Source organism: Rhea americana, unplaced genomic scaffold, assembly GCF_003343005.1.
Source record: "Rhea americana isolate MKP2758 unplaced genomic scaffold, rheAme1 scaffold_30, whole genome shotgun sequence".
Classification (NCBI taxonomy): Eukaryota; Metazoa; Chordata; class Aves; order Rheiformes; family Rheidae; genus Rhea; species Rhea americana.
In genome coordinates, this window is record NW_028186424.1 from 4,935,174 (window position 1) to 4,948,903 (window position 13,730).

General features: G+C 43.9%; 1 protein-coding gene across 4 annotated transcripts in view; it reads right to left on the reverse strand.

Annotated features, from left to right (window-relative positions):
- Positions 1-13,730, reverse strand: part of MSANTD1 (Myb/SANT DNA binding domain containing 1) — a 44,795-nt gene that overhangs the window by 16,760 nt on the left and 14,305 nt on the right. The window contains exons 1-2 of one of the 4 annotated variants that reach the window (XM_085309697.1): positions 5,175-5,280; positions 3,057-3,321 (exon numbers count right to left, since the gene is read on the reverse strand). In XM_085309697.1, coding sequence (XP_085165823.1) covers positions 3,057-3,321; positions 5,175-5,223 — 314 coding nt within the window. In that variant the 5' untranslated portion in view covers positions 5,224-5,280. Of the gene's footprint in view, positions 1-3,056; positions 3,322-3,438; positions 3,459-3,738; positions 3,773-5,174; positions 5,281-13,730 lie in introns of those variants that run through there. The other 3 variants (XM_085309698.1, XM_085309699.1, XM_085309695.1) reach the window with 3 other exon arrangements.

Below are 13,730 nucleotides of genomic sequence, written 5' to 3' on the forward strand. Positions count from 1 at the left end.
TATATAATGACATTTTAACATCTGAATAATGTTTTTACCTCAGATACAGAGGAATGCAATACAATCACCCTAAAATTGCTTTTGTGACAGAAGCTCACATGCACTGAACTTTTACCTGGCAGCACAAAATTCCATGCAAGATCAAAATGTACCCAAGAACCTAGGTGTTTATTTGGTCTATTAGCCCATACTGAGCTCTGTGCCCCAATGAGCATGAGTACATTTACATTAACTGCAGCAGCTGCAATAATTATTGGATGAGAAATGCTCCTCCTCTCCCTATGTATAATGTTCATCTTCTCATTTTGATTTCTTCTACACAATGATTAATGGCTTTCATTGAGCAACATAAGCAAAACACTATTTACAAGACTAGATCTTAAAATGCCATGTGATCCTCATTATAAATGTGTTGACTGTTAAAAAAACTACTGGTTTTGTATTTTAGATCCTTTCGTATTTCAGATCATTAATATGTGTTTCAGGAGATGTCCCAAGATACAATTTGCCAGTGATGACAGTTTCAACACCAAACTTGGTTTCCAGGACTAGTAAAAGCGTTCAAGCACTGCTTTTCCTTTTATAAAAAACGATTTTATCTTTGTACATATGCATATATGTACATGTAGCAGTTTGTAAAGAAGACATTTTTATTTTCCTTTCACGGCACGTTGCTAAATAGCATTATTATCTGATCACACAGTCTAATCAGGTTGTTTTACAACTGTGACATCGTTATCAAAATAAGACTAGAGACCACAGCATCTTAGAAATACCGTAACAGTTGCCTAGGAAAATCAGAGATCCTGAAACAGTGAGAAAAAATAGTTACTTGGATGCAGATCCCCCGCCAATCCTGCAACTGGTGCCATATTCTTATACATCACATTTAGTAGCTTTACATAAGCATTACAAAAATTTTGCCTCCTCCAGAACCTCCTTTTCCAGTTTATGCTGTAGTGCAGGGACGATGCTCTGAAACCCACTAAGGTRAGGCACCTTCTCCAAGTATCTTAGAGGCACCAAGTGTGGATTAAAACTCAAGTGCCTTAAAGCAAAGCAAAGTGAGCAACTAACATCATTTACAGTTTCATTACAGTGTTTGCCACCCTCACACACTAACAGAAAGTATCTAGAAAACTATAAATTGTAAGTCATCGCTTTTGTTTGTGCCAATTCTTTATATCACCTCACCTCTAAAGCATTCAGTAACATGAGCATGCTTGGATAAGAACACACAGYAATAAAGATGCATTTCAGATTCGAGAATACAAAATGAAACAACACCATGACTGTGCAGAGCAGTTTTCTAACTCTCCTAAATTAGCATCTTAATCAATGAGCAGGGAGCTGCAAAGCACTGCAAAATAGAAAAGCAAGATGACAACATGCATCAGAAGCGATATTAGAAGTTCACAGAAGCATTACAGGAATAAAATTAGGAATTAAAAAAGGGCAATGTTTACACACACACACACACACAGAGTGTATGTATGAGTGATTTTATTTCTTCCCTTCCCCCAATGCAACTTTAAAGTAAAAACATTAATTAGAAAATCTGAGACAGTCTGACTGATGACAAAATTGAAAATTTAGAACAAAGGCTGACAGAAATAACCTATTACACTTAGCAATTACGGCACTTAAAATACTGTGCAGTGTCGCTCAGCACCTGTAAAATCTCAGTGCCACGAGACATGTTTCTCAGTGGGGAGGACTGCAGATTTAGCAGACTAAGCGGAGGCCTGGCAGCCAACAACTCCCAAGTTGTAATGCTGGATCCCAGTGTGAACTGCGGGGTGATGCTGGGCAGAAAAAATTATCTTACTTCCAGCTTTCTCATCTACAGCCTTAGTAAAGAAAATTGTAAGGATTACGGCAGGGTTAGTGTAACATTTTGAAGACGTTAGCCTTTGATACAAAATATCAAGTTTAATATTATGGAAAATGATCTTAAAGATTATGCTTGCGGATCTCACAAATGTAGAGGGAGGACATTTAAAGTTAAGGGGTTTACAGGATTTCCCCCAGTTTTCTATTTGATGAGTAGAGTCTGCATTAAACACAGTAAGGGTGCCTTACAGAAAAGCAAGCAGTTTTAACATGGTTGCCTGCTGTAATAACCTTTTTTATTATTAATACGAGCTTTGAGGAGAGATTAAATAAAAGAGTCACATATTTGATTTTCTTGCATTACAAGCACATAGCCAAATCACCACTCAGGATTGCCAGTGTGAGGCAGTTTGTGTTGCACAGAGATAAGAATTAAAAAAAAGGGGGGGGGGGCAAGGAGCTATGCAAATATTTCTGTTAAGTTCTAACTTCCCCCCCTCCAAACAACACATGCACAAATGTCTCTCATTTCCTAACGCCGGCTTCCCCCGACTGACACCGCCTGTTCTTCACCATCGCCTTGCAGACACCTCCGCCCTCCCCCAACTCTTTTGGAGCGGTATTGACAGTGCACATCGATTCTCGCGCTGCGGATAAAACAGTTCTCTCGCTGGTGCTGCTTACAATTATAGCAATGTGTGTCACTCGGCAATAAGGCATTCAATTATTCCTGGCCCTGCGAAGTGTAACCCTTCAAACTCTCGGAGCCCCCCAAAATCGAGGAACTTCCCTCCCAGGCAAATTATTCGGCATTTTTTTAACTTTTCCTTGTAAGCCTGATTCTAACTGGCCACTTCAAACTGCAGTAGCCTCACTGCAAGGAACTGCTGCCAAGCTAACACAATCAGCCCCCTCAGCCGAGAGAAAATAAATAAATAAAAATAAAAATCGGGTTTACCACCAAATACATTTCCCTCCCTGTATTTCAGAACAATGCTAGTTAATTATAAAGAAACAAAGTTGTCCCAGAGTTYGAAATTAAACGGGGAAAAAATTAACAATGACGTAACAGCGCTGGCAAGAGAGAATGTTAAAAGCGATATGAACAATCTTTAATCTTTTATCTATAGATTTCCAGTAGGAGACTTCTTTCTGAAAGGCAAATAGCACTGCGTTGTCCCTGCTAAAATCTCTTAAAAGAAAAAGAATTAACTGAAGCTTACCTGTACTGGAATGTCATATTTGTAATTTTTATCTTTATTTCCTCTCCGTGGCGAATTTCTCCAGTCATTTCAAAGAGTTTGTTAGCCATTTTCTCATAAACTTTGGCATTCCTTTTAGTTTGTTTCAGTTCATCAAAAAATTCTTCCCAAACCAGCATTAAACCTCTCATTTCTGCATCAGTCCAGTTTCTGGCCCTTCTGTGTTTCTCAGTCTGAGAAGAAACAATGTAACTGGGAATTTCTGCTGCAGCCATTGCTGACTGACCTAAAAGGGTTTTAAAAGAGGACACTTAATATAGATTGAGTTTTTAGTTTAGGTTTTTGTAGTGCAAGACATGCATATGTGGATAAAGAATTTGAATGACAAGAGAACATATGAAACCTTTTTGCAACAGCTTGAAGCTTGAGTGCACAAAATGGGGCCTACATCTGACAGGCAGGAATTTAGTTAAAAGCTTTTAAACAGAGAAACGTCATTTTGATGTCACGTTTCCATAGCAACAGAGCAACTGCATAAGCTACAACAACAAAAACCTTTTAACTGAAAGCCAAAGAATCAGGACAAAGTTGACAGGCCATCAATATTAAAGCTTTTAAACACTTTAGGTTTAACAAAAAAAAGATCTATGCAGCCTTTGAGAAGCTACTTTTAAGTTTCTACTTCTTTTTAGCTTTCCCTTACCTTTTAGGCAGACAATCTGCTGGCAGGGGGTCATGGTCGCCTGAACGAGCTTTTAAGTTGCGCCTTGACAGACTCTCTAGGAGGCTGCAAGGACTGAGGCCGTAAAAAAAAAAAAAAAAAAAAAAAAAAAAAAAGCTTTTTGCAAGGATATTCTGCAAAAAGCTTCAGCCAGCTTTATGAAAACTATATATCTATAACCTAATAAATGTTTAAGCAGGCAGTCTCATTAAAAAGGTGCCTGCATCTGTTTTTAAGAACACGCACAGTACAGTATTTAAGTGTTTAAATATATATAGAAATGCATATGCAATTTTAATATAAAGCCTTTTTTTTTCCCTGAGATGTTTTGCTGCTGATAAGCACATACTGCAGTCCTGTCAGTATGAATTTGCCTTTGTAGGTATGTATTACTGTATGTGTGTTTTGTATTCCTAGTAATTTAGATGCTATTTATGCAGCCTGTGTTCTGCCTTAGGACTGCAGCAGCAGCATTTCACCTGCTTTACGGGGAACCTAAAAGGATTATTCAACGAGTTAAAAAAGGCTGCAAGATGCTTAGAACTGTGAATAAATTGCTTTGCTGTAAAACAAGCATTTTGAGCTGCTTTCTCTAAAGGGCTAAATTCTGCCAGCAGTCATACCAGAGAGGCACCGCTTATTCATTATATTAAATTGTGCAACACAAACAGTGTGGGCCAAATCCTGCCCCCACTTCCATTTGCACACGCTCACAGGAGCCGTCCCCRAACCGGGAGACGCGTGTATGCGTTAATTCGGGCAGCGCGACCCGCTCAAGAGAAAGATGTTAATTCTCTACATTCCAGATACAACTGCATTATGTAAAAAAATAAATAAATACATAAAACACGGACCTTTTCTATTATTATTTTCTGTTTCAGCATAAAACAGCAATAACGACCTCACTGCAGGGCATTTCCTGAAGATTAATGGCAGGCAGGGGTTAATGGCCTGAGGCTCACCCAGTCCGTCGTTAATCCCCAGGAAATGTTCTGTGCCTCAATCCTTAATGCTTAAGTATCCTATAAATTGTAAGTCTTCTCATAACCACATCCTTGATCTTAACAATAGTTTAAAAATGCACAGCTTGGTTTGCATCCTGGAGATGGCAAAGAGAGCACATAATGTTCCTAAAAGGTACACTAATAACATTTGTAGTCTCATTGCCTTCTTTCCATTTTATTTATTCTACTGCTTATTACAAATGGCACAAAAATGTACTATAGAATAAATGGGGGGCAGGGGGGAATCAGATATATACTGTACATAGGCRCTTCCAGTGATCTAACCCTGAACACGTCTCGGGCAGAAATATACCTGCTGAGTCACTGGCTTCCTTAAAAAATAAAAATTAAAATCAAAGAAGTCTTCCATATAACTACTTTTAACTACTAGTATAACAGCCTAGCAACTATTACCTTTAAAAATGTGTAAATAGCAGCATATGTTGTGATGATGATCTCGCATGGCTTGTCTCTTGGGTGGCCAGCTGGGAGATATCACATGACCAGGGGACAGATGGTGGTCAGAAGAGGATCAGCTGGTGACAGGTTCATTTTATTAATTTATTGTTTTGTTTTGTTTTGAAATACCCATCACTTAACCTTGGTCTCCATGCAGCTATATTAATAAAAAYATACCAAATTCTGTGGACTGCCTTTGTAGCCAGCGACAGAGGATCACTAGGACAAATTTAAGGAAGTAATACGGCGACTTAGAAAAAAAGACCACCAGCCTCTTGCTGCAGTTCAGGGTCTGATTTGGGACCAAACCCACTGTATCTTGTTCCACAGCCTAGCCCACTTTTCAAACTTTATTAATCCATTAGAGGATTGCTTTTCACCTCCAGACTTTAATCCACCTAGGTTCTGAAAACGTAGATTAACACTGCTGAAACATAYATAACCTATACATACGTTATATATGTAACAAAAAAGAAAAACAAAAGGTAAGTATGATCTCTGCTTTAAAGTTTTTATTCCCGTTTCAAACATAACGGCCAGCAGAGATAAGGACAGGGTGGAAGAGACCCTGGCCAGCTGCAACAAGTATTTTTCTCTGATGGCCCACAAATATTCCCCTTTTCTCCCACATCTGCCTTGCACATGTGCGGCCGCTGCTTTTGCCCAGCGTCATCTGCCAGGGCCACGCGTGGCCCCCGGATGCAGACCCTGCACCACGCTGCGGAAGGCAGGCGGCTGTTCCTCTCCACAACGTGCATCTCTACTACTCCTCTACACACTGTTTTCTATCAGTGTAACTGACAGATTGATATAGTGGCATAGTGCTATTTAACATCTGGGGTTTTTTTAAAAAAAGAAAGAAAGAAAGAAATGCTTTCCAACACCACCTCCCTTCTTCCTCTCCCCTCGGCACCAGAAGGGAATCTAAGTCTCCAGGACTCAAGTTTTATCCCCTCCTCTGAGAGGGTCGTTGATATTAATTATAGCGACTMAACGTGCTTCCCTCTGCCTTGCTCAAGCGCCTGTTGGTCGGCAGAGCGACTGCTTCCCCATGCAGGACTGAAATTGGGGAAACTCAGCCTCCAGCTTTCCTACCCCAAAATCCCCCTTGCGCTCTTCCCCAAAAGCCAGAGGGAGAGAAAAAAGGAAAAAACAAATAAACAATAAAAAAAAAACCCAACTCTCGATTGTCCAGGACAGGATTACTGGTTGGGGAAGGGCACCCCTGGGGACAGCGGAGATCATCTCCTCCGAACCACCCCTCAGAGGAGATGTTCCCCTCCTCTCGCCTCTCGGGCCAGAGGTGAGCTCAGTTCACCGGCCAGGGAAGATTCATCGTTTGCCTGGAGACTGGCTGGTCACCAAACCACCAGAATAACCGCAGGCACGACTTGGTGCCTCTGCCAGACCCACAGCACCAATGCACTTGGCACCAATATCCGCAGCACTTCCTTCTGCCGCCTCCTCTCGCGGCAGGGTCCTCCAGCATCAGCGTCCTCCGCACGGAGGRCCAGCCTGGTACCGAGTAGCCAGCAGGAGCAGAACAACTAAAAAGGTTGCCATTTTTCTCCTCAATGAGGAAGTTACTTGGAAACCATAGCTTTGGCTCACTGAGACACAGTGGAGCTCCTAAGGCATCTTTATAGAGACGTCTTCCCCCTGTAGCAGCAAGCTCCTCTTCCCAGGTGTCCAGTTCACCTCAGTCCCCTCCTCCAACCAGTGCTGCAACGGTGAGCCTGGAGGATATTTCTGCACGCACAGACCTCAGGGGACTTCAGCATCTCATTCCTGCATCTCCTTTCAGTGCACACTTGCGCCTGAGAGCGCCGAGCACTGCGAAGGTAACGATCCTCTAGATCTAGATCTTTCTCTAGAAATCTGTTCTTTGCATCATCTCTCGAAACGGCTTACCTTTCTTGCGGCCGTTATACACCAGCTTGAACAGCAGCTCTCCCAGCTGTTCCACCTTTCCYGGGGAGCTCTGAAGATAACATGTCACAGGCATAGCCCTAAGGCGGTTGGAAAGGTTTCTCGCTGGCAGAAGTGGATTGAATGCAGCTGGCCTGTAAAAGTTTCTATCACAGAGTTCAGAAAACTCAAATAATAACATGTGTTGACTGTCCTTCATGTGATCTGTGATAACTGACTGCATATATGGTCTCCAGCTTTACAAGTGTGGGCTAAAGCATGCTACCYAAAACTTCTTTTCACCAAGTTTTAAGGTAAGGGTTTTCCCTTGYGATGACAGCTATAGTTACCAGAGCTCAAGCTGCAAACTGTATGTCCTTCAAGTGTGACTCCATGAGAGCACATCTGATCTCGTTGTTAGGGGTTCAGGTAGRGTAAGTCAGGTAGTGCCTCCTCCACTGAATTAAAGACACAAGAAACTTCTGCATCTTCTCCTAAACCTACTCCCATTTCTGAAGTCCAAACAGATACCTATAGAGAGGTAATGACTCGGAGGCAGCTGTCTGTCTGGATTTCAGCTAGAGAAGTACACTGATTTTGACTCATTTAAGTTCTCAGACGAGACTTTAAGGTCTGGAGCCAGTTGATAGCAAACACCGTTTCAGGCACAGAGACTCTGTGCACTAACCTCGGGAGGAGGAAGTCCCAGCTGGACGGCTGCTTGAGACAGAGTCCATGCACCCCTCAAAGACAGAGGTGCAGGTCTCCAAAATATGCTGTCTGTGGGAACTTCAGTCCTGCAGTGTCTCGATTACATACAAGTAAAAAGAAACCAGCTTGGGCCCTTCTGAGTCTTGCTCAAGTTGCTGAGAACAAGGGTATCCAAGGCACAGGTTGGTCACTGCTCCCTGAAATCCTCCAATCTGCCCACCAGGAACGTAACACGCACGTGGATAGCTTTAGAAGAAGACAGTCACTGCTGAGCGTATGCTCATCCTGTGGTTTTTCATCTTTGGCAAGCACACATACACACACACCTTGATAACTCAGTTCAAAAGGCTGCAAGCACGTGTTAGGAACAAAAGCATTTGGTTTTTGCATAGCAGTGGGATACTATGTTTTAAGTTTGTTTAAGCTGCCTGCTTTTGTCACGCAGCTGGCTCCTGCCCCACATTTTACTGTCCACTAGGCTAACATGCCCGCTTTCTAACAAATTATTAAAGATGTTTTTTAGTGTCTCTAATTGCTGTGCAATGCAATTTGCAAAGAGGGATAGAAGTCATGAGAGAAGAATTACATTTCCACTGCTGCTGAAAAACTTGGCCAGAGGAAGCAGGCAGGGATAGGCGACCGACAAGGAGAAGAAACCTTCTTTTCACCTCTGTTAAAGAGCCAGTTTACGGCATGAAAGCAGCTGGAAACCAGGAGACTGCCCACAGGCAGAGATAGCCCTGAAGAGGGCAGAGTCAGCTCTGGGAACCCTCGTGAGCTCCCTGTTCCCCTTCGGGCAGCCAGTCTCACGGGGGTATGGAGTTAAGGAAAACAGGGGTGGTGAAGAGCCCCATTCATCACAGGATTGACCATCTAATCCGGACTTGACACAAGGAAACAAAAGACTGGGACCAGGATAGACAAGGAGGGATGAGTGACAGCAATATAATTGCTGAGCAAAGCCAATAACATGGTTGAACAGCTTTTATATACCTCTAAAATATGTGTTTAATGTCTGCAAAGAGGTCTGACAACAGAAATGGGTACTCTGGAGAAGGCTAGTGCTGGGCAGAGAAAGACAACTCTGCTTTGCAGAGACTACTTTGATATTTCCAAACTTAGAACAAAAGAACAAGAAAATGAACATTTCCACACAGATTTGCTGCTKCAGGGCTGTCTGTCCGGCAGATTTCCCTGCCTGTTGGGCCAGGGCAGCCGAGGAGGAAGGTGGTCTGTGAAGGTGCAAGTGAGCTAGGAGGAAGCTGTACAGGTTGCCCTGTCTTCGGTTTGGTGGGCAGCATCCTGCTTGAATCTCATTGTAATCAGAACATTTTCCCGAAACATTTTGATCTTGCTGAACTGGCAGATTCTGACCAAAAATATCTCCATTGCCTTTTTGAGTAGTAACCATGGAAGCCAGCTTCACACAGAGTCCGCCTGGGAGAGAAGGATGGTGAGCGGCAGCGAGGTGAATGTAGAGAAGCYGGGAAATGGGACAACCTGGACAACTGCACAATTTTCATTATCAGACCACACAGAACAAGGGAGGCATTAGTGCAAACACAGCAAAGAACTGGAATTACGTAGGTCTTTAGAAGGGGAAATTTATAGACTGAACAGGGAACCCAGGGAATTCACTGTATGGAGAAACCAGTAAGGTATAAACTTGTAGGTTGATAATAATTAGATTAATAATTACAGTACTAAGAATTATTATTATTTTTTTTAAGTTTAGCTGTTAGAAACATTTATGCTTTAGACTGTAACTTATCATATTAGGGGGGAAAAAATCCATTATATCCAGGCTGTATACCACAAATATTCGCTTCCAAAACATCTGGCATTTACAAYATACAGTGACAGACATTGGACCAGATGGACTTTGTCACACATGTTCCTAAGCTTTCATAGCTACAGGGAAAGACAGGCATTATTCTTAAAAAAAAATAGATAAACAGCAGAGAGAGTAAAGACATCAATTATGTGTGTGTCTTGCTCCTAGTACAATTTATAGTGAACAGAGCATTTCTGAGATTTGCTTACTCTTAAGGAACCATGTGCAAGTCCTTAGCGTACGGAACCATCACACAGTGTGTAGCACCAGCTATATCCATCTTCAGAAAAGCAAGCAACAGGYAAGATGGCAATGAAAATCAGTCAGTTCCCAACTAACGGTTTCCTGAATCCCACCCAAAAGAACCGATTTTGGTCCGGCCTACTTTGGGGTTTAGTCAATAAGTCTTCCTGCTCATGTTTGGGTTTTAACACATTTTTGCATGCTACATACTGGAAAGTGCCTAGTTCATTAAAAACTGCTCCTAAAACACTATGCAAATATTTCTCTTTCAGGAGTAAATTCATCTGAGAATCTGTTCTAAACAGTTTGGGTTCGATATACATCATGATTTAAACCAGTCTGAACTTGAAATGTTAAAAAAAAAAGAGAGAGAGAGAAAGAAAAAGAAAGAAATCCTGTTGTCCCTGTCCCTGAGCAGCAACATTGCTCTGACTCGGCAGGGCAGAAAAAACAGCCGATCACCATCACAGCAGTAGCTTTGCCCAAGGGTCTGCTCCACTTGGTCTCATTTCTGCCCCAGCATGAATCAACGCTGCCACAGAAGGGAGCAACATTTAAATAAATACTTCAAGGAGGTTATGAGCCCATGGGGGAGAAGTCATCCCCCTGCCTCAAACAAGGGACGCGAGGCCAAGCGCAGGAAGCCGGGAACTGGTGCAAGGCTACGTGAGGTTTTGCACACTGTTGGTCGCAAGGATTGGGGCTGCGTTGAGCAAATGGGTTCTAGCTTGTTCTTCTTCCAGCAAGGAGAGCGGTTTGGGCCCTCTTCCAGCAGCCACCGGCCTCRGAGAAACTGCAGAGCGAGTCGCTGGCGGTTCCCTGCCAGAACCCCAGCCTTTCTGCTCGGAGCTTGCTACTAGCTTGGCAGCCGGCTAACTCCACCTAGCAGCTGTCTGCATCCGCGTGCTGCCTCCCTGACTCCCCGCCAAGAGCCGCGCAGGAAGGCTGGCGGGCCCGCGCCGCGCCGGAGCCCTGCAGYGACCCGGGTGCCCAGGCTCTGCCGCAGCAGACAGTGGTGGGATTAAGCCCTGCTCTTCTGCAGTTTAATCAGCCACAGGTTTTTGAAAATAATAATAATAAAAAAACGTAACACCAAAGTTACGGTGTTCTCATCAAAACTCTTACAAAGTTCTCACCAAGGCGGAGAAGCGCAGGAGCTTCTCCAGCTCCAGCGCTGTGTTTCTGCTAAGAGACCCCAGCCTGAAGCCCTGGCGGTAGCATTTTCACCCCTCACAAAACTTTGTTCAGCCCTACAGAGGTAAATTTCTAACATTAAAAACTATTTCAGATAAAATATTTAGGGCACAGGAGACTTTCATATTAGTTCATAAAAGATTCAAAAACTGAAATGTAAATGGTGTTTTGGGTATTTCTGCAAGACATCTTCAGGAATGGAAATTCTAGAAGAGCGTTTTAGCCTACAATGTTCAGATAATACTAATGAAAAACTGCCTGAGTCGAGAGCTGCCAGAAAGGTAAGTAAAACCAAATTCACCACTGYGATAGCCAGCTAGCTTATCGGCTCAAGCGGCTGCTGGTGGAAATCGAGACCCTASGAGAGGTAACTGCCGTTTCTGGAACAGGCTGCCAAGCAACTTCAGTCATCTCAAAAGATCTCCACGTGCTTGCAAGAGGAAAGGGTACGGCTTTCAGGGGACTTTTATCCTCTGGACTTTACTTCCAGAGCCACACACACAGCATTCCAGGACAGTTTAGTACCTCCATCAGGGCTACTCATAAAAGCTATCGTCCCCAGCCAAAACATCCAGGTTTCTGGTAGAAGTACGTGTTGCCATGCCCTTCCATGAAGGCCGTGCAGCGATGCAGCCCATGAAGTCCTGCACGGTTTCTATTCACCAACGCCTCCCTCTCAGAAAGTGACTTTTGCCTTCCTGCAGATGATCCACACAAATTCTTCAGCTCTTGAGACACCAAGTTGCACCTCCAAGGCAAACGTGATGCTAGAAGCCTAAATGTTACCTCTCACACCCCGTGAAGGCAGGACAACAAGCCTCCTCAAGGCTGAAAATTTTATTGTGATGTCCATATAACATTGCATCTTTCAACTCAGGTGGTTTGCCAGGTCTTGTGAACTGTGCCGTTGGGAGAAAGTGTTAAAATTKGCTAATTCCTCTGGGAGATTCCTCTTCGTTCCCAGCACACATGAAGCCCTGCTCCCTGAAGGWCTGTGGGGTGGCCAGGAGGAGATGTCCCTGTCCCTCCACAAGCCCACGCTCCCCTCCACAGCCTGCGTCGTGCCTGGGGAAGCTGCGTCCCTTCTCGCCACCAGCCGGTCCTGCAAGCGCTCTCATGCTCACTGTTGGCTCCAGGCTTTCTCCAGCTGTTTTTCCTCCGGGGCTCTCTGCTGTTTATCATACGCAGCTACAGCCCAATCAATCTCCAGCCACCAGGGCTCAGTTTATATCCARCCTTAACATGCTCCTCGGTCTGGGCGTTCACGTCTATTGTTTCGGCTATCACTGAAAGAAGAAGCGTTCGCTTGCTTCCGCCTTCGGCCTCAGTGAAATGCTGCCAGCAAACCCATCAGCCCACAGATCAAAGAGATTCTGGCAAGTGTTCCTGCACACCGGAGTGCTCTGGCCACTCTTCCTGCTTCRAGTTTGAGGAAGTCTGTCTGTCTCCTTTCATAAATCCTCCTGAACTAGCACACACCCACAAACCGCTTCTGGATGCAAACTTCCCTGCATCCGACACCAGCTGTCAAGTACCACCAGGGATTTTAAAGTTCTCCCTGATGTTTTCCATTCAACACAGCATTTAGCCTTGTAAACCAGGGGATACGCCCTGCAAAAGTGTAGATCTGAGTGCACACACATGCACGTGCATGTGCGTGTACAAACGCACACACACACACAGTTTGCTTGTCAAACTAGATGGAAATACGAAGCACAGAATACACYGCGAACGCTGCAAGTTGGGTGTTCAGATCTGGAGACAAGCAAAACTGACACCACCAATAGTAGTGACAAAGTGCTTGCTGTCCTTCCTCTGCTGAAAAGATCTCATAGCTGAAGCAACTAGATTATTTTAAATTACAGACCAACTGGTTGGGTTTGCCTGGAGCAGATTAGGGAGCACTYGCACAACTCATCACAGCAGCAAAACTATGGGGGTAGCTGCCTCCAGCAGGTGAGCAAGGCTGAGCAACTGGAATAGACTGGGCTGTCCAGGCAGTGCAGGAAGACCTGGAAGAGGACAAGCCGGACTGGAACAATCAGAAGGACAGACTCCACAGCCAGGGATTTAAATTAATATATGCATGTGGGAGTGAACTGAGGAACAGGCAGAGCTGGGTGGTCCTTAATCCAACTTAACTTATTCTGCATAGTAACAAAACTGAGGGTCTGGAGACCCCATTCGCAGCAGCACAGAGCCTCCCCATTTCCAGCTGAACTCCAGGGGAGCTGGGCATGCTCAGCAGAAACACGAAACCTAATGCAGCTGATCTAAGGGTGACACCTAAAATACATGACACCTAAGCCCACACAGACATCTAGACTGAAGAGGCAAGTACAAAAGAGTTGTGCAAAGGGGGGTCTGTGGCAGATATGAATAGCACTAGGGAATTCTGGTTTTGTTTTATGCCTGAAAATTCAATTGATAGATTTCTGCATCACCACGAGGAGCTTACGTGGATCCCGATGGTCTTAGGCAAATCTTTAACTGCTCAGAAGATTGGGATTTTTTGGTTATATAAAATAGCTTTAGTGGCTGTAGGGCCAGAGATTTTTTTTTTAACAAAAGAATAACGAACCACCATCTGATTGCAGAGACACAAGACTAAAGTTAAAAAA